General features: G+C 35.5%; 1 protein-coding gene across 4 annotated transcripts in view; it reads left to right on the top strand.

Moving 5' to 3' along the window:
• The window catches only part of NBEA (neurobeachin), a 533,052-nt gene that overhangs the window by 448,213 nt on the left and 62,006 nt on the right, over positions 1 to 22,833 (top strand). For all 4 annotated transcript variants that reach the window (XM_064504927.1, XM_064504930.1, XM_064504928.1 and 1 more), the window contains 2 exons: positions 5,264 to 5,404; positions 13,310 to 13,429. In XM_064504927.1, the coding sequence (XP_064360997.1) occupies positions 5,264 to 5,404; positions 13,310 to 13,429 (261 nt within the window). The remainder of the gene's footprint in view (positions 1 to 5,263; positions 5,405 to 13,309; positions 13,430 to 22,833) is intronic.

Here is a 22,833-nt window from a genome sequence, read left to right as displayed (position 1 = left end):
AAACTCCTCTCTTTACTACCTGCAACTGTACCATCAGGAGAAAAAAAGAGTTTGATTATGGCTTGGTATAAGCCATACAATTAAACATTTTCTTTTCCTAAATGAAAAGTTAATTTATCGAATGAAACTCCAGTACTTTGAATCTGCCAGAACTGTTATGCCAATTGAAAATTTTGAGATTGATATGCCAATCAAAAAGCAGTTTACGTATTTGGATAAATTTAGAGTTTATTTTAACCTTTAAATTACTGTACTAAGATGTCCTATTTAATTTTTTTTTAATTAAAAAACAAGCAGTCAGGATAACCTCAGCCACAGCCAGATAAACCTGTGTACAAGATTTCTTTTGTACCCAGCTACAATTTTGTTCAGTACATTAGAAAAAGAGATAAACAGATAAGGTAGTTGCTGCATGAATTAGAGTCAAGATAAGCAGCAGTATTTCAGTGGCCAGATAGATAGGATGCTACATTCAGTTTTGCTCTCATGAGAGAATGTAGTTCTATGAAGATAGCCGGCAAAACAGTAAATATTACATGAGCTAGCATAACATGTCTAGTGGATATAAACACTAGATGTATTGACAATATACTGGTTCAAAGGCCAGATGTCTAAAGAGATAAGCCAGATAAAAAAAGGACATGAACAGCAGTGTTTTTAATGTTAAAGTATGTACTTGGTTTTTAAATGGAAAAAGCAACAAAAACTCACACAACAGCTTTAGTATGTCAGAAGTGAAATGGCTGAATAGCCTTTGTCATAGAGTGAGTTCTGCTTGGTTGTAGAAAAGAAAGAATATGTTATAAAACCATTATGAATAGTTAATAGTATTTGATATAAAAGTCCTTACAGAGGGTTTTTTAATAAAAAAAGCAAATGTCTTAGAGAAAAGAATTTTATAAAACTTTGTAGAAAGAACTTTTTTGTTTAAGGTTCAGAACAACTTGTTTGACTCATATTCAATTCTTCTACTAGTCTTATGATTAAGATACTGCACTGAGACTCAGTAAACGGATTCAGTTTTGCTTTCATATTTTTTGTGCAAGTCATTTTAGCTAGTTTGTATGTCTGTAGCATCTCAATGAAATGGAGATAAAAGTATTTTCTTCCATTACGTGAAAATATGGGGCTAGATCCATAAATAGAAGTTATGTCAAATTTATAACCATGGTATCAGATTAAAACTCTATTAGTTGACTTTGTGGACTGAGAATGTAAGGCTATGGAAAAGGGACCAAAACTCCCTATATACCCTTTGAAAGAATAGAAGCAGAAGTGTCTCATTCACACAGAAAGGAAAAGTGAGAGACTACGACTGCTGTAGAAATTGTCATCTAGCAGGATGCGTGCCTTATCAGAGTAAGTACTGGGTTAGGTGCTAGTTTGTACATGTAAGATTTAAAGTCTTTACAGAAAAGACATGTCTTTGCTGAAGGATGAACTGTTTTCAGTTTCCTTGAGCAACAGCATTTTGCCACATGGACATTAAAAAAAAATCACAAAGGATACCAGCAGCAGACTTGGAATTTACCTCATGCTTGCTGTTTTATTTACTGAAATCTTCTCTTCCAGAAATTGTTTGTCCATTTTGTACACACAAGCTAATTTTTTGATTGATAAATTGATTAATCAGCAAGATGTTTAATTAAACAAAAAAAAAAAAAAAAAGAGAGATTTGAGCACTTTCAGTTACAACTTTTCATGTATGTTTTGTCCTGCATGGGCAGCGGTTAGATCCTTTCCGTTAATGTGTGCAGAAGTGGTCCACACAGGGGTTCTTCTGTAGCTGCACAGAAGAGGAGAAGAGTGGGATTGAATGATCCTTGCATTTGCTTGCAGCAGGACAGAGCTGACTGATGTAATTCTGAACCAGCAGTTGCAATGTTGCGTGAGCATAGGGCAGCTCCCAACTCTCATCCCCATGCAGCGCTGCATTTACACGGCTGCACTGCTTCTGAGATTTGGGTTGACCATCTCTGCAATTGTGCCATGTTTGCACACTGGCCATCCTAGAGCTGGCTCGGCAATTTCTAACACACTTCTGTGCTGCCTGCAGTAGTCATACCTAGGCAGTTTACGTGAGAAACACTAGAAATCTTTGTGGAATGACAGAAATGAACCTGTGTCTCCTGAATACCCAGCTACTATCCAGGTCACTAATCCATACTTCTTCCAATCCAGGATCTGTATAGAGAAGTCAAGGGGAGACTTTCTACCTGGAGACATGCTCCATCTCACCTCCTCCTTTCTTTTTTTCTTTCTCTCTGGAACATGGAAGGTTAATTCCCAGAAAAGATTCTTCCCAGAAATTTTCACACGAAAATTTGCATACCATGCGAGAGGAGAGATGAATCTCATGATATTTTACCTAAAGAATTCATTTTATTCTGCAGATATTTTGTGCATTTCAGCATTTTTCCTTCAAATGAATCCTAAAGTAATTGAGAGAAAAATGAATTCTAACTCTGAAAAGAATATTGATGAGGATGAAGGTAATCTTCAGAATACCGTTTCTTAGGTTAATCATTTAATAAATTGAACACTTGTCTTCTGAAAGTAGATCATTTTAGCTAGTTGTGCATGCATCTTTTACTTGAAGATGGGAATGCACAATGTTACAACCTTAAATCTTTTATCTGCTGTTAAATTGAAATAGCACTTCTCCATAAAGAACCTTGAAAACATGGTGGTGTATTTGCAGTAGTGTTTTGTGTGATTTTGGAAAAGTATTATCAAGTTCTAGAGAGAAAGTGTCTTTTGCATTACATGCAACTATATATATAAGTTTGCAAAAAAAAGTTATGGTTAAATAGATTAAGTCATCATTAAAAGTAGCAATGATATTTTTCCAGTATATAAGATAAAATATCTCTTAATTGGTTTTAAGCATCAGTTATTGTAACTATTCCCATTTTATAGGGAATGATAAAAAAGATTATTTGATGAGACATCTGATCTCTTTAAATTATGTATTAAAATGCCTGGAGTTTTGATTTTCAGTCCTGCATTAATCACCATATCTCTTCAAACATAGATTTACAATAACATTATGATAGATCACACCTTTATCATTCATAGCCTCAGAATTTATTATAGCATAGGATATGTGCAGTATCACACTGGAGGGAAGAAATATTCTCAGGGTGTTTTTCCATTACAAAATACAATTGCACCAAATTGTCTGCTGTTTTGTATTTCTCTATGGCGGGGGGGTGAACGTTTCTTGTTAACAGACTGTGATGTGAGTTACTACTTTAGCTTTTGAAATGTTTACTTGGCGGCTGGAATTTCTTCTGTTAGAGCAGTGGGTGCATGCTACCCTGAAGAGGGTGGTATTGGCAGGTCCCATTCACTCCCCAAAGCAGCCCAAAGCAGCCCAGAGCACTGATATAAATTACTGAAGTGCACAGAGATCTGCACAGTTTGTCAATCCCATAAAAAAAGAATGTCTTTTAATAAGTTACTCTTTTGAGAAAGTGGTTAAACAATGATTTTTATGTTTCAGCAGTTTACAGGCTGTAATAATGCCTGCATGTTTCCTGAGAGTGGCAGAATATGTAATGAAACTGAGCATATCAAAAATGCAAATATTTATTTTACTATTTTTCCAGTAGTTGAGAAACCAGCCTGGAAAGTGTTAGGGAATGGCTCATACTTCTCTTCCAAGAATGTTTTGTGAGGTCTTGCAGTGCAATCTGCATCAGATAAGGCCAATCCTTAGGGATTACTGATACATTTTACACATATGAGAAAGCTATTAACATCTCCATGACACAGCAAAGTATTAAACATCCAGAATGTTTCATGTGAAAAATGCAGAAATAATGATGTTTTAAAATGTAACTGTTCTTCAAATACTCCTTTTAAAAAAAAGCTACAATATTTAAAATTGGAAAACAACATGTTCTATGTCAGCCTTTTTAAAAGTCATCTCAATAAAGATAGAAGTGCTGAAGGAATAAATATTTGTAGCTTTTGAAATGTTCAGTTACATACATAGTGTAGTGAAAAACATTGATTTGCCCTTATACTGGTATTTCCATTACAAATGACTGTGGATTTAAACTCAGTTGGAAAATTGTGCTCTGGAATGAAATGTGAGAATACCTGTTAGCATCTTGAAAAGAGTCAAAGTCCTGGAGAATATATTTATTTTCAAGTTGTAATTCCCTTGATAATGTGAATTTATAATAGAAATTCTAACTTTATTTTTAATGCAAAGGCTATACAATTCTTTGGTGTGGAAATGTGATCTCCCCTAAATATTAAACTCTGTGTGTTTTATTAATTTTACTACAAGAGCTAAACTTGAAGATTGTTTGTGGATTGGTAATAGATAAATATGCCACTAATACCTGATCTGGAAAAACAGACTTAAGATAACCTTGCATTTATTCATTTATTCAACATTTTCTTTACTTCCTATTGTATTTTATTTATTCCAATGCCTTTTATATCATACAACGATAACAAATATGTTTTACAGAAAATCATGAGATGAGTAAAATAATCACAGAAAAGCATGTCTCCTCTAAACAATATGTCAAAACCAACAGTTCCTACTGCTGCCTTACATTTCTTTTGGGATTTTACCTAACTTTTATGGCCCGTCTGTCAAGCACACTCAGCCTTGACTTTGTGAATAATTTCCATATTCTATTGTTTTTTAAGTAAGAAGCTTGTTTGTTTCTCAGTAAAAACTATCTTTGTTCAGACAGAAAATAGATCCTGTCTTGCAGGACTGTGCATGGTTTTTAAGTATTTCTGCTTAGGATCACCAGACACCAGCAGCAGTTCTACGTGAAATCTTTTCATTATGAACTGTGCATTACAAAGTATCCTGTGTGAGCAAAAGTCAGTTTTCATTAGCTGTGTGATTATGGTGAATGACAGCAACAGAAATATTAGTTTGGCCTCAGTGCATTTTAAATGCAGTTTTAGAAGTCCATTTCCAGGACAATGTTACTGAATTAATTGGGAAACAACTCATACTTCAAGAAAGTCTTGAAACTTTGCAGATGTGGATCACTTATATTTGTCAATTAAAATAAAAAAAGTCATAAGACTTTTCATATACAGAACCTTTGAAATAAAATTCCAAAATTGCAGCAACCTGAAAGGATTATTACGGCCTAGAATGAGTTTTCTCTACTTAGTTGCAGAGTTTCATATATAGTGAATCTTAATGTAGAACTAACCTGTGACACATAAGACATTGCTGCCCTTCAGCTCGTAATATATTCAGTTTCTCATCCCTTTGCAGCCTATTGGTGCTTTGAACCCAAAGAGAGCGGTCTTCTATGCAGAACGTTACGAGACTTGGGAAGATGATCAGACTCCACCTTACCATTATAACACCCACTATTCCACATCTACTTCTACATTGGCCTGGCTTGTTCGTATTGTAAGTATTTTTGGATCCTGATTTTCGTTACTTACAGCATCTCTCTCTTCTGTCATTTACCAATATTTGGATATTTTTAATGAGAGTACCTTTCCATCAAAATCTTCCAAGTTCTTAAGTAACTTAAAAATCTCACAGATTCTCTATTTGTACTGTGTATACTCATTTGTAGGGATCAGGAGGTCCTTCCTACCCAAACAATCTGCAGTATGTTTAGATGCAAAATTATGGTGTCATAAGGACAGGCAAGCAATATAATGAAGAAAACCATCTAAAACTAAATCCATCTGAAGAAAAGCTTCTAGAAAATACAGAAAGATGATACTGCTCATGTATTCATTTATTACTTACAACTAGAGACAGATATATGCAATATAAAAAAGACTTACACAAAATCTCACTACATTAAGCTGTGTCAGACTGAGATGTGAATTGTAGAACCAAAGTTTTGTATTAAAGTAGCATGAAATAATATTTTATGCAGATGAAATATACTTCTCAATGAGTTAATAACATAATTTTCAGAAATGTAAAAATGCATATTCCCGCTTATTTCAATTCTGGAAACCTCATATTTAAATCCTATCCTCAGAAACAGGTCTAGGGTTGACAGCCAAACTTCAGAGACAAAAAGAATCTGAATTTTCTTTACAAATTAGCACAATGAATTACAGAAAAGGTAGTGTTGACTGGACACTTCAGGTTTCTGGAAATCACAAAGAACTGAATGACTATGTAATTACCAAACTAAAACTACACCCTGTCAATGGAGCTGTACTGCACACAGTGCATGCTGAGCGTGTCTCACGCACAACGAACCAAAGCGGAGCTGGAGGTCTGGCCCCTTGCGTGCACAAACTTCTGGCCACGTCCCGTTGTTCTGCTCAGAAGGGTAGAGTTCATGTATCCACAAGTTCAGGATATACTTCTTAACCACTGGGAAAGCAAACGTTGATTACACTTCTGTATGGGTTGATCATTGTACTCCTCTTAAATGTTGCTAAATTATTCATGTTCTGTGAATACATTTTATGGTTCACATGTGGTTCTTAGTCCCCTTAAAGTGTATTAAAAGCAGTGGGTTTATTTGCATGTTTATCTATTAATTTTGGCTTTTATTCAACAAAAGATACCCTTTTGCTACTCGGAAAATTCTTAAGTCTGAAGAATCTGCTTACTGGCTGAATGTACAACACACCAAGGAGTATTCATTTCCTGTATTAGCCTAATGCTGTGTCATTTTTACTACTGTTGTTTATGTAATACTATATGTGCTCTTGCTCTCTTTCTTTCTTACACCAAAGAGTGAGAGAACAAGGTCTCTGCCATGATGGCCTTGCAATATAGATCTGAAAAAGTGGTGTTTGTTAGAGCAAACGATATATTGTGAGAACAGAAAGCAGAAAACAAAAGGCAATAACATTTTCCAGGAAAGAGATTAGTGATGGCAAGAGGATGAAAACCACTATGGAGAGTTTAAATGAGAGAGCACACCGAGACAGATATTTTAAGTGTTATTTAAATTGGGGTGACCAGCAAAGAGAAGCAATTGCAAGTGGGAGGAGACAACAGAAGTGAAAGAGAGACAAGAATGAGGAAAGTTTAAAGCTCAGAAAAGGGTAAAAAAGAAATAGATTATGAGGTTGGACAGGGCTGAATATAGAAACCCAAAATAAAGATTTGTAAATGAGTATGTAAAGGGACAGTAGAAGAAGTTTATAGCTATGGGGATTATAAAGTCATAGTCATCCTTAAGAACATACATTTTTCTACAAAACAGTGGATAAAAAATACTAAGGGAGAAGATTATACCAATGAAGTTGGCAGAGAAGGCTAAGTCAAAATTCTGGAAGGTAAAGTAGGATTTCTTGCTGGTGAATTTTTGGAAGTAGTATTTTGGTATGAGTTTGTGAAGAATAATATATAAGAAAATTTTATAAAAGGTAAATACAGTCTAGTGCAAGAAAGAGACGGTGAAAATGAGAGATGCAGAGATTTAGAGAGAAAAATTCTTTTTGTATTTTAAATGATTGGATAAAATTCTTGGGAAGAGATGTTTTAAGATAGAACTTTTGGCAGAAAGTGCCAATAAAATGAAGAGAGGGAAAGAGGAAGTGGAAAGGAAAATCATGGGAGTAGATTGTGTTGACCAAAGAATAAAAAACAAAAGCAAAGAAAGAGACAAACGGAGAGAAAAAAAACAAACAAACGAACAAACAAGAATAATTGCTAAAAGTATGCTGGGAATGAGACAGCCCAGATAGATAGAAGCAGAACAAGGGAATACAGAGTAACGGAGATCCAGGGGAAGAAAAAGTCTCATTGCGGGAGAAACAGCAGTTGCAAAAAGAAAGGGTAGTTTCAGGCAGTCTGAAGTGTGTTTATATAGAGTTGTGTAATTGCCACAAAATCTTAAAAAATTTTTTTTGAAGCTTGTGTTTTGGCTTAGACAGATGCAATCTGTTTCCTGTCAGTTCTCTTCAAAATATTGCTTGTAATATCACCTTTCTGAGTCAATTCTGTGATAATCTGCTCCCTACTGCTTTTTTCTTTCTTTCCCCCTCTGTTGCTTCCCTTTATCTAACATATCAGGCTACTTTTATAAAAGGCACTTTATGCCTTAGCCTCACTTCCGTTCTGTGTATATAAATAGATTTAGATGTCATCAGTCTCTGCCTCCATTTTGCCATTAATAAATTGGTTCACTGCTAGTTCAGTTTTCTCTTGAGTCCTATTCTGTATTAAGAGTGTCCTGTAAAAATCCATCCTTAAAACTAACCTGTTTCATTTTGTTTTCAAAGACATGATATGTTGAAGCTAACACAATACCAAATATACCAAATATGGTTAATTTGTTGTTAATTTGTATTTTTCTTCTGCCTTGCATTAGTTAATAGAATAGGGCCTAATCCTTAACTGAGGCTATGAACTGTTCCTGCATCTGCAAGGCTTCTGTTTGTATTTTCTGTGACCTGTTTATACAAGACCAGACGTGCTCCATCCTCCTTTGCGAGAACTCTAGGAAAAAAATGAAGGCAGCTTCGGAACAGGCAATGGCTCAGCTTCACCAGGCCTTGTCATGTTGTTTACAGTTGCTCTTAAGGGTTATACAGCTGACCATGAAACTCTCTCAAACCAAAATAATGCATGCACTCTCTCTGTACAACCCACCACACACATGTACACACATATACATGTATATAACTAAGAATTGTTACTGCTAAGCAGACCAAATATAATGATCTGCAGCACCAAACTGAAATTATTCTACTTAATTAACCTGTACATGTTTATTTAAACTAACACATTGTGCATTTCAGACTGCATCATGGTATCATTCTGAAAGGTCAGGAAGGAACCATCTGACTAGCTTCATCAGAAGTTAACTGAGCCACAGCGTAGAAATATTCACTGCTATAATTACAGATGAATCCCACATGATCTCCAAAAACATTAGGTCAATATCCAAAATCAAATGTTTCATGAAAATGATTCGCATTCTCTGTAAGTTGAGGAGTAAATTATTATTAGATAACTATTTTACAGGGATAGATAAAGAATGTGGAAGTCTACTCTGTTGTTCAGGCAGGTTAAAAATGATGATAAAAGCTAACACTGGCACTTATAATACTGCCTTCCTCTCCTTTGAGGTGTTACTGAAATCAAATCACAGCTAAAGTGTTTTACACTTTACATGTCCTTCCATATTAACCCAAGAAATTCATGTAAATAAAACATGAAGTTCTGCTTAGGAAATCTGAGACAGTATCACCCACAAGATTGCTCCAGCAAACAAAATAAAAGGCATTCTGGAATGGGGTGCACTGTTCTGTTGACATAGTTCCATTTTGTATAAATGAAATTAAGTATTTTTAGTTTATGAGTTAGTGACCTTACTGCCTGGTTTGAGTCATGTTTTTCATGTGCTTTCCATCTGGACCAGGGAATATTTAAGCTACAGAAGGCAGAAGAGTTTAAACAAAGGTACTCGCAGAATGCTACAATAGAAGGCCGTATACCCTAGTGACTTGAACGTCTATCTGAAAAGTAGTACAGCATTTTGACTTGATGGACTTGATTGTGAATACCAGCATTAGTTTCACATTTTTTAGGTGAAATAGGCTATAGTGGTGGTACAACTGGATGCTGTCAGTAGTTGCTGTTGAAGGAGTTGTGTTTTATGTGAACCAGTTACATCTTCATTGAAAGAAAGCCCAGTATGAGAGAGCAGGATTCACTAATGTGGTGATCAAGAAAAAGCTCGTAGAGAAGAGCAGTTGGGTGCCAGTTTCTGTTACAGTCAATGTTTCATCACGTCTATGAGGTAGAACAGATTCTGGATTTATTGCAAGTCAGATTTGATTGAGCCCAAACCAGGTTAGTGGTTAGGGAAATGACTTTGGAGTTTCAAAGGTAGGGAGGATTTTTAAATCCTCTTTGTAAATAGGATGAAGTGAATCTGGGTCTCCTACTCGGTAGGTTTGAGCAGGGCAGCCCCAGATGTATCAGATAAAAGTTGTGCATTTCTGTGACAATATTCCAAATACTCTCTTTTCCCCCACGTACAAATGGATGAAATTACATTTTTGTTTGACTTCAGATGCCTCAGAATGACACATCCTTTCCTCTTCTCTCCCCTACCCCCACCATAAATGATTCAAATGGGACTAGGCTTTGTTAGGAGGGAGATGGAGGGAGAGATGTGCTCTTGAAAGGAAAAATTATTTGTTCCCACATCTCAAGCCTATATTCATCATAATCAAGTACCCCACGAATTTCTTGTCTTGTTGGCAGTGAACAAGGCATGAATTTTATTCAGAATATTAGGAACGAGTCAGATGGGGTTATAATGAAAATATTGTGCAGCTTTATAGCTTTCACAGCAACAAAACCTTTACATGAAATGACAGTAATCTGTATCATAGAATAACAGTATTTAAATGAGTATATTGAATACAGATATGAACTGTATTTATATGATATAAGCACTTGACTTTTCAGAGAATAAAAATTACCTAAAATTATGTGAAAGGTCTGGGATAAAGCTAGTGAAAGCTCTGAATTTCTGCTAAGGATTAAAAAGCCAAAAAGATAGACACAACAGGTCATAGTAGGATAGCATAATAGGGCACCCTGTAGTGCTCAACTATTAAAGGTTTAATCCTTGATTATGAATTTTATTGCTTTTGTATATTTGTCTCAGATGCTTAAAATAATGTTGTCATGGAATTTTGGATTAATGTTTTACATAATTTATTGTAATTACATCATTTTTCTGGTTTCTGCTTTTTTAAATCCGTCAACTGCTTCTGGTTTCAAAACCTCAGCAATGACCCACAGACTGTTTCACAATGATATTCACAACGAATTATACATATCTTGTGAAGAAAAAAGTGATAGGCAGGGGTTGGTAGAAGACAGAATTATTTGTACTGAGGTCAATTATATGTAAATTTTCTCAGTATTGGTAAGCCAGAAAAATAGCATAATTTGCAGAGTTTGCTACTGCAAATATATACAGAGGGTTTTTTGGGGGCGGGAGAGGGGGACTTAATTAAAACCAAAAACATTCCAATGTTAATAGAACTTAATGTGAGTTGAATGTTAAAATTGTAATGTTAATAGAATTTTAGCCTAAATGAATATAGGGAAACTCCTGTGTATATTGTTTTCATTTGGCTAGGTCTGGGTCTTCAAAGTTCTTTGCTGATAGAGTCAAACACTTAGATGAATATACACTATCTGAATAATACACCCTTTTTTAGCTTGTATTTTACATGAACATCACTATATGAAGCACTGTAAAATCTAGGTGTATGAAATCTTAATTTTTCTTTTCGTATTTCAGTTCACTGTGATACCTTTATGTTGGTCACCACGTCGGGCTACTGTTAAATTTTAATATTTTGTTCAACCTATAAACATCTTCCTCACTAGCCGTGCGCTCTCACTAGTCAATATTCACAAGTGAGAACAAAGTCATTGTGCAATTGGAGTGAGGGTCCTCCAAAAAAAAAGATAATTTTTAATTTAATTATTTTTTTAGCTTATATTAGGTTTTTCTGATGGGAAAATATGCACTGCTGAAAGTATAGTCTTTCCTAGATTGTTGCCTATTCTTTTGAATGTATTTTTTGTAAATAAATTCCTAAAGTTTTAAAAGAGAAAAGATAACAAATTTGCCTATTCGGTTAGACAGCAGTAGAATGGCTTGTAATATTATCATGAAAGTGATGTATATGTTTCTTATTTGCACTCATGTACACTACAAGTTAACATACTGTCCCAAGCTAAAAAGAGGGGAAAAAAAAGAAAAAAATCTTTATTTAAAAATAAACTACTTTAAAGCTACCAGCATATTATGATGACAATAACAGAGATATCACATTATTCCTTCTCCTCTAGACATGAGAAATTTAGAGTTCTTCACTTCTTTGAAACAAAGTGACCTGTGTTGACTGCTGTGTGTGATAGAAATGATTAATTGGGAAGAAATGAGGAGTAGAGATTAGAGAAACAATGGTCTCAGGAAGTCCAAGTTCCCTCACCTTCCATGTTCTTTTCTGACTCTTTTCCTACCTTTGCACCCAGGCTTTTCTTACATACATTTAAATTGTTTTTAAATGCTACCAAAACTGAAATACTTCAGTTCTCATTAATCTTGTATAATTTAGACACAATGTGTATAGACATCATTCCCTCAAAATTTCTTCATTAACTGAGGAGTTCCCTGCTTCGTTCAAAAGTTTTTGAAGAGGAAATAAAGGAGGATATATAGAAAAAAATTAAAAATAGTACATGGATAATACTGTAATGTCAATTATAATCTGGTGTTTATAAACTGCCTTGAGGTTTAGCATAATTTCCAAATGATCAGGATATGCAAGAAAATAAATTTGGACATGAATTTAAAGGAACGGACATAATTTTTTAAATTATTCGCCAGGGGACATGGGAGGAAAGGTGGAAGTCGTTTCCATCCATAAAGACATGTTGCCAAATATTAATTGAATCAGAGAGCTAATGGAGTGGTCCTGGAAACCCAGGGAATTGGCATGATCTCAGTAACCAAGTGCTGCTGTCAAATTTAGGATTTGATCCACTGTCAGCTCCTCCCCTGCTGTGAAAAACAATGACATAAAATGGATTCTCCAGACTGCCTGAGACTTCAGCTCTTCCCACCCAAAAGTTAACAGCTGTTGCCAGTTACTAAGTTTAGGGAATATTGTTTCAGCTAGAACTAGCAAAAGAAAATTCTAAATTTTTAGTCTCCATGTCTCTGCAATTTGTTTGTATACTTGTCCTAAAACCATGGTATCTGGACAAAGAATAGAATTGGGGGAAAATGATAGCAGACATTTGGCTGCCCCAATACAATGGTACAGCTAGATATCCTGTAACAGTAGTCTGCCTCATAACAACCATACAGCCATTCTGCCCACCATGAGAAAAAGTGGAACATCCTGAAGTCTTCTAAATTAAATGAAAACCAAAAGAAAATCCAGGCAAGTCAATTTTTTGAGATTTTATTTTGACATACTGTCTTAAAAGGGACAGGCAAAACAAAGTAACATGAATAACACAGAGGATGTTTACAATGGTTGCAGTGAAGTAGGCAGCCGTGGTGAACTAGAGCTGAGCTACATCGGTCTGCCACTTACGGCAGAGTGAATGTGTAGCATAACCTTTCCTGACAGAACTCAAGATTTGTGCGTGCAAGATGTGTTAGCATTAATAAATGTGCTAAGATATTCAGTACAGATAAACATGCATAGATGTGAGTATGAGGTCCCACTGTGATTTTTCCATAATTCTACCTTTATAAGTATTTTGATTAGCAAAAGTTGTCTGCTGCATGATTCCTTCTGCTGTTTTTTTAATCCATCTTCATTTCATTGACTACAGGAGCCCTTTACAACATTCTTTCTAAATGCAAATGATGGCAAATTTGACCACCCAGATCGAACCTTCTCCTCAGTTGCAAGGTCTTGGAGAAACAGCCAAAGAGATACCTCAGATGTGAAGGTAACATATATATTAAATATTAAATTAATAATTGAGGATTTTCCTTTCTTTATGCTGTGCTGTTTCATGTAGGGACAAGAGTGTTTTATATTTCATATCATTATATTCGGTATATTCTGCATATTTTAAATAAAAGGTAGATGTTGCTAAACATTATTGCCCTAATAGAAACAATCAAAGATTCTTTGAAGTTGAGTGGATAAAAGGTGTTTTGTTTTTACAGAAAAACAACCTAAGTGATCTAGTTTAGATCAGATAATCAGGAGACGGAGAAAAGCCCAATAAATTGTTCTTTCCTGCTGTTAACTCAATATTTGGCCCACTCCATAAAACACAGCAGGAATTGGATTTGACCTTAAAGTGTCATATTGTTATAGCTTGCCTAGCTCTGGGTTTGCATTGCCTGGGGCAATTAATAAAGCATTAATGACAAGACCCATTTAAAATGTTGGCTTTTCTGTATAGCTTTAGCTTTTACTTGACTGTGCCTGGGGATATTATGCAACAATACACATTAGATTAAAACAACTTCTACATGATATACAGAAACAGCCGGAGAGCAGGGTGATTTTCCTGTTGTTATTCCTTATCTATTGTTGAATACATAGGGTTATTGTTCATATGCATGGGACTTTGTTAGAAACAAACCAAAATCTTACAATATTATGACTACTATGGTTCTTTCCTGATTTTTGTTTTCTAGTAATAAGGTTTTAGGCAAAGACCATTAACTGCTTTTTTTTTTTTTTTTTTTTTTTGCTTTATTTTTAAATTAATATATGTCTGTTCTACTCTAATACCACCATACTAAAGGAAATACTAAAGTCAAGGTCACATTGCCATTATGTTTTTGACTTAACTTGACAAAAGAAGGAGATGTAAATTTGCTGATTTATTTTTATTCCAGAGCCTCTGTTTGCATAAATACTACAGCAGTCTCAGAAATGTGTCGACAAACTATGCTATTATTATTCAGTTTCTGCTTAGAAAAGTAAATTGTAAATTGTATTGCCTTCTTAACATATGAGAGAAATGCTTTTTAAGAAAATAAGTTAACCTAAATCTCTTAAAACACATTCCATGTGTTTGTTTATATTTTTGTTGATCCTCTAGAAGTCAATTGTATTTTAAGCATTATCACTATTATCTTTGTAACAAAAAAAGAAAGAAATACAGAACTTGTTAGAAGGAATTCAAGTTAGTAGCTGCTGTATTTGAAATGAAGCAATTTCTTCAAATTCAAACTGAAGACATTTTGATTTTTCTTTTCAATAAAATCTATTTTTCCTGGAATTCCACCTGTATATCTGTGAAAATGGCCTCCCAGGAATGAGCCTGAAGCAACTGATAAGAGCTTTGAACTGAGGAATAAGGGAAGACAGTTGGAAGTGACTGTAATCTTCTTGTCTGGCTATAGTACATAGGAGCAGGGCAGTTACGTGCATGAGGGCATAGCAAAAGATAAAGGAGTATCTGTGGACAGAAGGAGAGATGGCAATCAAGTAGGGTATATAATTAGTGAGAGAACTGTTCCTAACATAACAACCAAACGGGTTATCAGGAAATCAAAGAACCAAAATGGTTGTGTGAAAACACCAGGAGTCTGTTGAACAAAATGGGGTAATTTAAATTGCCGCTGCCAGAGATTGTATTGTAGGGATGCAGGAACCATGGAGCGGTAACAGTTACGGTTAAAAACCTTATTTATATTTAAAAAAATTACTAAAATAGAAAAGGTATTAAAAAGATGCTTAAAAGGCATCTTTTAAAAGGTACTTGCCTTCAGGAGAGGCAGGCAAAAGATGAAGATATAGGGTAGCTGTGTAGTTTGATGTCATGAGTTTAAATAAGGGAGTGGGAGATAGCTTGGATAAAATAGTAGCAATTAAGGGTCAGTGTCACACTGGGAGAAAGACTGTGAAGTAATTTATTCTAGAAAAATTTGGGAGTCTGTTGTAGAGTCCCAGGGTCAGATTTTTATGTGTGTGTATATATGTATAAATATTTCTGTTATGTCATTAGCAAGAGAAGTACTGTTTGGAGCTAAGTCATTACAGAAAATCTAATATAGTGCAGATGAGATATGATAGCCAAAAAATGTTTTCTCCAGAAAATCCCTGATTAGTCTGTTCAGGGATACCTTAGGGATTAAAGATGCTGCTTTTAAACATGGTTTTGTTAATTAATAAAGATATAGAGAAGGTGGTTTTAGTAATTAACCTTGAATTGATTTATTATGAGTTGGTTCTGCTTAAGATAAAAGTAGATAAATAAAGGCAGATTTGAAAATAAGCTAAGTCTTTAAGGGCTGGCAAGGCAAATAGAAAAAGTTCTTTGACCATCTAAATAAAAGAGAAAAAGTAAGTAAAAGTACAGGAATGAGAGGAATTTTGTTGATGTATTTAATATCAACATTCAACATATTGCTTAATGAAATTCATTTCTTATATATTGATAGAAAGCCACTACTGGAAGAAGTATGGAGTACACTTTAGTAGCCTAAGTAGTGCATGTAAATACATTGCTATTTTGTGTTCAGCTTAACAAGCAAACCTGAAGATCAACAGACCAGCAGAAAGCTTGTAGTGAGACGAAAGCTACATGCTTAGCATTACAGCAGCTAAAATATCTCATGGCATCTAAATTCCACCTTAAGCAGTCTGTTTTTCCTTTCATTTGTTTCATAGCTCTCATATTCTTGGAGAACACGAGTTTTTGTTTTTGCCTTGCTCAATTTTTAGTACGTATTCATGCTGGATAAAGCAAATCCTTAGTGCTGGGAACTTACTAGTGGAAGTCTGTATCCAAACTGGAGTGAGCCATAAGACTGGTAGATTGATTTGCAGGAAAAAAAAAGTGTGTATGCTTGGGGTAATTAATGCGTAAAGGGAAGACATGGTAACATAAACTCTGTGAAATATGCAAACCTATGAAAGGGAGATATGTTTGTCAGGGGCCAGAGATACACCTCAGAGGAATGGGATCAGAGTTGAAAAATGTTCACCTCGCCAACAGAATTTGGAAAGGTAAAGTGAAACTGAGTATTCTCCAAATTTGAATATCCTCACAAGGACAAGTAATAGAATCCTTATTTCTCAAGATTCATAGGAAAGTAGACTGGCAAAATGCTGGAAAATGAGTATCAGGGACAAGCATGCATTGGCAAGAGGATTATTTCTCAAGATTCATAGGAAAGTAGACTGGCAAAACGCTGGAAAATGAGTATCAGGGACAAGCATGCATTGGCAAGAGGATGCACTAGTTGACCCTTTTGGCCCTTTCCATTTGTACAGTCTGTGTTTCTTAGCCATAAATCAGGAATGAGTATAGCGGCTAATTGTTGCTGTTGTTTGTTGCTTAAGATCTTAATGAACTGCATTTCTCAATGTCGTGACATCAGGGCCAACTTTTCCCTGAGGCCTTGGAGTTCATTCTGCAGGATGGGAAACTGAGCTATTATTAATGCTACAAATACCTCATTTTTTTCAGATTAGTTGTGCTCCTGCTTGGAAGGCCTTACAGGCTTTTTATGCATTGTAATCAAGTTTTCAGGCACTGGAAAAGGAGTGACGTTTGGGCAGTCACCAAGAAAGCTCCTCAAAATCACTGCACACTTTTCCCTCTCTCCTAAGAACAGCCACCTCAGTCTTGCACAATAAAATAACTGCAGCTGTCTGAATGTGAAACAACCAGAGATTCATGTTCAGCTGTCTGATAACATCTAATATTTATATCGTGGTCCTGAAGCTGAAGTGCAGTGAAAGTAGATACTGTGCAAAAGAAAAGATGTGTAGTGCCTGCATGTGAGTACAAAACCTTAAAGCCTGTTCTCTGTCAGTGTTCTGTGTATTTGCGTAGCTTCTTCCTGGCTGCGCACGCAGTAGTGCATGTGGGCCTTTGGCAGTGCCATGTGACTGGTATGCCGTGCAGTACACACACTGTAAATGATTTTCCCACCCGAAGGTTTTATGAGTCCTTCTTTCAGTAAATACGAGGTTTGTGGAATATGGACTATCCATCAAAGCAGCGAACTTTCAAAACTGTTAAGAATAGCAACTGTTCATTTATCGTGTATTCCCTATCATATGTTTTAAGTTCTTCTGAACTGCTTTAAGTACCTTTAATCTCTGATCTCAGTAATGACATTAATTACTGCGGCACTGGTTAGGAAATAATTTAAAACAGGATGGGTAGTGAATTAATCTGATATTTTCAAAGTTGTATCTTGTAAGATGACCACAAATTTTCCTTTCAAATATTGTATTAAAGAAAGATATGAGTTCTCTTATTTCTTTATTAACATGTCTAATAAGAAACCTACTTTTCAAATTAATTCTTTTAGAAAAGCAAAATCTGTATTATGATTTTTTGATAGGTTATTGTTTAAGAAAGTGGACTATGAGCTGTATTCTTAAGTCTCTTCTGAAATGCAACAGCCAGTTTTAGCTTGTAAACTGCCTTTTTTAAGCTGTGCAAACACTTTTCATGACAGCATTCTTCTGCAGCCTCAATGTCTTTTTTTGAAGAAAACTTCCAAAGCGCTTTAAAAAATACTGAATTCAAATTTTAAAAGGAAATACCTGACATTTGGAAAGGAACATGTATCTGTTTAAGAAGCTGCAATTCTGCAGGTCAGTCTCCATTTTCACATCTATGCATCCTTTTTCACACATGCTCACTCTGCCTCTCCCTCCCTCCCTCCCTCCCTGTGCATATATGTAGTCTCCTCTGGAACTAAACTGTTTCACACTGAGATAATGAAAATAAGGCTGTGGCGGTAGTTTGATCAGTCTGTAGAAAGCAAGCCATAATTTGCACTTAATGCTACTCCTTGGATTGTGACAAAAGGTACAGCATCTTTGAAAAATGTAGTGTACGATAGATTACAGCTCAGTAGGTGATTAAAGGTTTACTTCGACAGTTTTGTTCAGTACATTGGTGGAGTTTTGGCTCATTCTCAGCGAGACCTGTTCCCCTGTGCTGGATGAAGGGAATGAATACAGTGTGTGCTGTATTAGAGTGCTAACACACAGGGGAGAACCTGGATACCACAGTTTATTTTATTGTCTCCCTTTATCAACATCGACCTTCTCTCGAGATAATCAGTACAAGCTGGAAGAAGAATGAATGTTAGCGGAGTGACCTTTGAGGCAGCAAGTCACCCGGAAATGACCATAACTTGGCCAGTGAGCTTTCACATTTCTCCCCTGCCTCCCTCCCTCCTTTCAGGTTTTCGGTGACTTCCAGAGAACCCACTGCTCAGGCACTAATCTTTCCTAATGCCTCTCCAACTTGTTATATTACTTTTTGAATAGTGTGTTTAGAAGTCGGAAAGGTAGCTATGACAAAATGTCATTAAGGTGCCATAGTGTAAATTAACACAGTTAATGGAGCTACTCACGGCTGACTCATTGACCCAGTACTAGGCTCTTGTGGAATTAATGGATGCCAGGGGATCAACCTTTGGGGAGAAAAAGAAAGAAAGAAAAAGAAATGGCAGCTTTAAAACCTTGAAGTGAATTATATTAGAAAAGTGAAAACGTCTGGGTTGGATTTGATTTCACTGGGAGGCCATAAAATGGTATACTCTTACCAAAACATATTAAAGAGAAATGTCAGATTTGATGCAAATGGTATACAATTATGATAGTGTTAATAGTGGTCCTCTATCACCCCAAGACATATTTTTAAAGTTTAATTTCTCAGCAGCTTGGATTTGTCACAAGCTTGTAAATTAGAAAATGTGTTGTGGGATGTTTTCTCATACAAAGACGCAAGGCATATAATACTGTTAACCAGACCTTGGGGTTTTAGTATAGCTATTAAAATAAACTAGAGATCATATTTACAGACAAGAAATGTCTGTTATAATATTCATTTTACCTTTTCTTTTACACCCCTCTGTAGCTTTACTGCATCGTTCTTCACCCGAGAAGAGCCAAGCTTCTCGGGCAATTTGAAAGGTAGCTGACTATTAAATGATAGAAAGCTAACCTGTCTTATTAGAGGTGTGAATGAAAGGGGAGCAGAGGAGGTTACCAGCTTGTGAAATGTCAAGGACAACTAGACAGAAATTACTGCAAATGGATTTAGATCACTAGAATCCCTATTTTTATTAACTCTTTGAACTCTAGATATTTATTGTGGTAAGAAATTACCCATGACAGGTTATGTAGTCTGAAAGATTTATTTGGATCCTTTGATATGTTTTGGCTATAGCAAAGAAACCAATAAAATTCACTGAATCGTATTAATTTATGCAAGACTATATGTCAGCCGAATGGAATACAATAATAATAACAATATGCATATGAATTCTTACTTGGCCAGTGAGTATTTTAAAATACCAGACCTTTTTTTTTCAACCTTAGTCTTTTTTGTTTTATTTCTTTGCATTTCCTAATTTTACGCCTGGAAACTGGTGCAACTTCTAGGGAAGTTTATTTTGTGCTGTTATTTATGATGTTTTCCTTTATGTCTTGATTACACTGGCTGACTAAATGCTTATAGTTTAGGAAGATAATATTTTGAGATTTTTCTTTCATGCACGTTTGTAGCTTGAAACAGAAACTTTTCAGAAAGAAAAACTTTCTCAAAATCATGGTAACTTCAAGCAAGCATTCATTTGCGTAGAGTGAGGTTTGCATTGGCCCTTTACCTTTAGCTACAGTAACTGTGAAATAGTTGTTGTAAGGACCCACTTGTCAAATATTCTGTCTGTCAAGCGGAAAACAGATTAGGAGACAGAAGATCCTCTGTGTCCCACCCACTGGTGCAGATATTATCAATGAGAGGCATTTTTCCTCTGCCAATTTCTGAGTCTCCTAATCCCTACCTCAAGGGTGAGTTTAACAATGACCCTTTCCAAAGTATGGAAATTGTCGTTTGTAGGAACTGAGGTTATATGGCAAATTACACTGTTCATAAAAATGAATGAAAAAGGGCAGCTATTAGAAAAATCTGCAATCTTAATCTGTGATCTAAAGACCACTGAAGCTGATAAAAATGTTAATTTTTGTTTCTGTGTGATGAGCATTTGACAAAATATAACAGGGCCAAAGCATGTAAGAGTAAATTATGTTATGCACTGTTTAGAAATAATTCGATAAGGTTCTCTAATAGTTAGGTATAATCAACCAGAAGTATGGTAGGAAGTTTGGGGAGATTAAAAAAAATCTTTCACATCTCTAGCTAAAACTTAAGCAATATAGCAATGTAGAAGGTAAAATCATTGTCATTCATTTGGACTTTTAGAACCTGAAAACATGTAAAGCTGACATTACAAATATGTAATAACCTGTGTAAAGACAAAATGAGTAATCTTTTCTCCAGATGCATCCATTGATGGATAGGACATATAGGATAGGATCATATAAGGAAAGATACAGGCCAGGCATTAGGTCAAACTTCTTCACACGAAAAAGACTGGTCAGTTGATGGAAGGTGTGGAGCTGCTGTCATTCATATTCTGGGACAGCAGGGTAGACAAGCATCTGTCAGGTAGTAGGTGTAGCTGAACTCTTTTGGACCAAGGAATGGGCTAGATCACTTCTTATGTGTGATCCTGAAGAACTAGGTATTTGAGATATTTCCTCCCTCTCCTGAACAGGAAAATCACCAGAACAGCTTACTGTCTTTACCAATTTCTTTATTTAGAATATAAACTGGAACAAACCTGCTTTTGAAATAGAGAAGACTCAAGCTTTCGTTGAGAAAAATTTAAATAGGTTTTGAAAGTAAGCCTAGCGCTTGCTAGCGTTCCTTCTTGTGCTCATTCTTGCAACTTTCAGTGGCTTCTTGGTTAAAACAATCCTCTCTGGACCCTAGGAAAGGTGTCCTCTTTCCATCTCTCCTGTGGTTTCCTCATGTCTGCTCTCTGCTTTCCTCAGCAGTCTCCCAGGTTCTGCCTTTGCTGCCTGCTCTGCCCCTGCTTCCCCTTTCTCTGTGCTTCTCCCAGGTTGTACTTCTCCTCGCTAAGCATGCTCGGGTGCTCCCAGGGAAGGCAGTGCTCGCCTTTTCTTCCTCACCCAGCATCTGCAGTTAGCACGAGGTAGAACAGACAGCTTTTTCCTTTTCCAAAGCAGCAAAGTGAAAATACGAACAGAATAAACTGTGAACAAGTAAACCTTTCTATCACACACCTCTAGATTCCCTCTGATCTTCTATTTTCTATGCTTCTAAGCATCCAAAGACACATTTTGAAGAATTTTCCAATGCTAGCAAGTTCATCATCATGGGATGCCACAAGATTCTGTGACGGGCCTATTTTTTACTACATATTCATTCGTTTCCTAGAAATGGGAAAGGGATGGATTTATCTGAATTGTTTTTAAGTGGTGGTGCTGTTATTTAGTATAGTCAACAGTGGAGGCAAGAACTTTTCAAGAGTTAAAGAATACCAAAGCAAATTGAATGGTTAATGTAAAGTGCAGGAAATATGTAAGTATCTTGGAAAAGTCACATGCTACATTGTACAAATCTCAAGAAAAGGTTCAATTCATGCTATGTAGTACTCAAATAAGCAAACAAAATTGTAGGCTGAACTAAAAATAGCATTGAAGGGAATACTGAGACAAGTGGTTTTATTTAATTTTTTGAAATACTATGTTTAGCTTGGTTAATCTGACTAAAGAAAAATTAACAGAATGTGTAACTGGAATGATATGAGTTCTGGAGAGAGTGTCAGAGTATGATTTGAAGAGGATTTAGAAGTCTGGCACTGCTTAGTTTCCAGAGCACAGGAATAAGACAGGTCAAACTAAACGTATACAATATAATAAATCTTACGAAGAAAGTGATTCGTATGCTTTCTGTTTACTCTGTTTCTATTTATGTTTTCTGCTCTCCCAGACAAGGGAACATTAAATTACACTGAAAGCAAATAGTAACAAAGATAAAATTGCTAGATGGAAATACCATTAAAAATATTCAATGACTTAAATCCCTTTGTTTCAAGATACCACTGAAGTCAAAAGGTTACTTGAATTCAAGTAAACAGTAGATGTGGCTCTGAGTAACACAATTCTTTCAGATATCGTAGATGTAAAAGTTCACAATTAGAGCCTCAGACTTGAAAATTTGAAGAAGAGCCTATATATCTTTGATAGACTAAAAAACTTCCTTGCTATTTGACATTATAGGTTAGTACACCACCATATTACATAAAAAGGTGTAATAATTAAAAAGCAGTGACCTGTGTTTCCAGGATCTTGTTCAAAATAGCAATAAACTTTATTAAAAGGTTATCATTTCTTTCCTTAATAAATTGTTTCATTTGAATATGATGCTTGTGTATTTTGACCTAATAAAATTCCACATTCATAGGTCCTCAAGAATTTGGTGCTTCTTTGAGACAATGCTTTTAGTTCGTCAGTCAGTAATTTGTAGGTGTAATTTGCACATGT

Source organism: Dromaius novaehollandiae, chromosome 1 (assembly GCF_036370855.1).
Source record: "Dromaius novaehollandiae isolate bDroNov1 chromosome 1, bDroNov1.hap1, whole genome shotgun sequence".
NCBI classification, from domain to species: domain Eukaryota; kingdom Metazoa; phylum Chordata; class Aves; order Casuariiformes; family Dromaiidae; genus Dromaius; species Dromaius novaehollandiae.
Note: the sequence above shows the minus strand (reverse complement) of the source record. Positions and strands in the feature narration are given on the sequence as shown.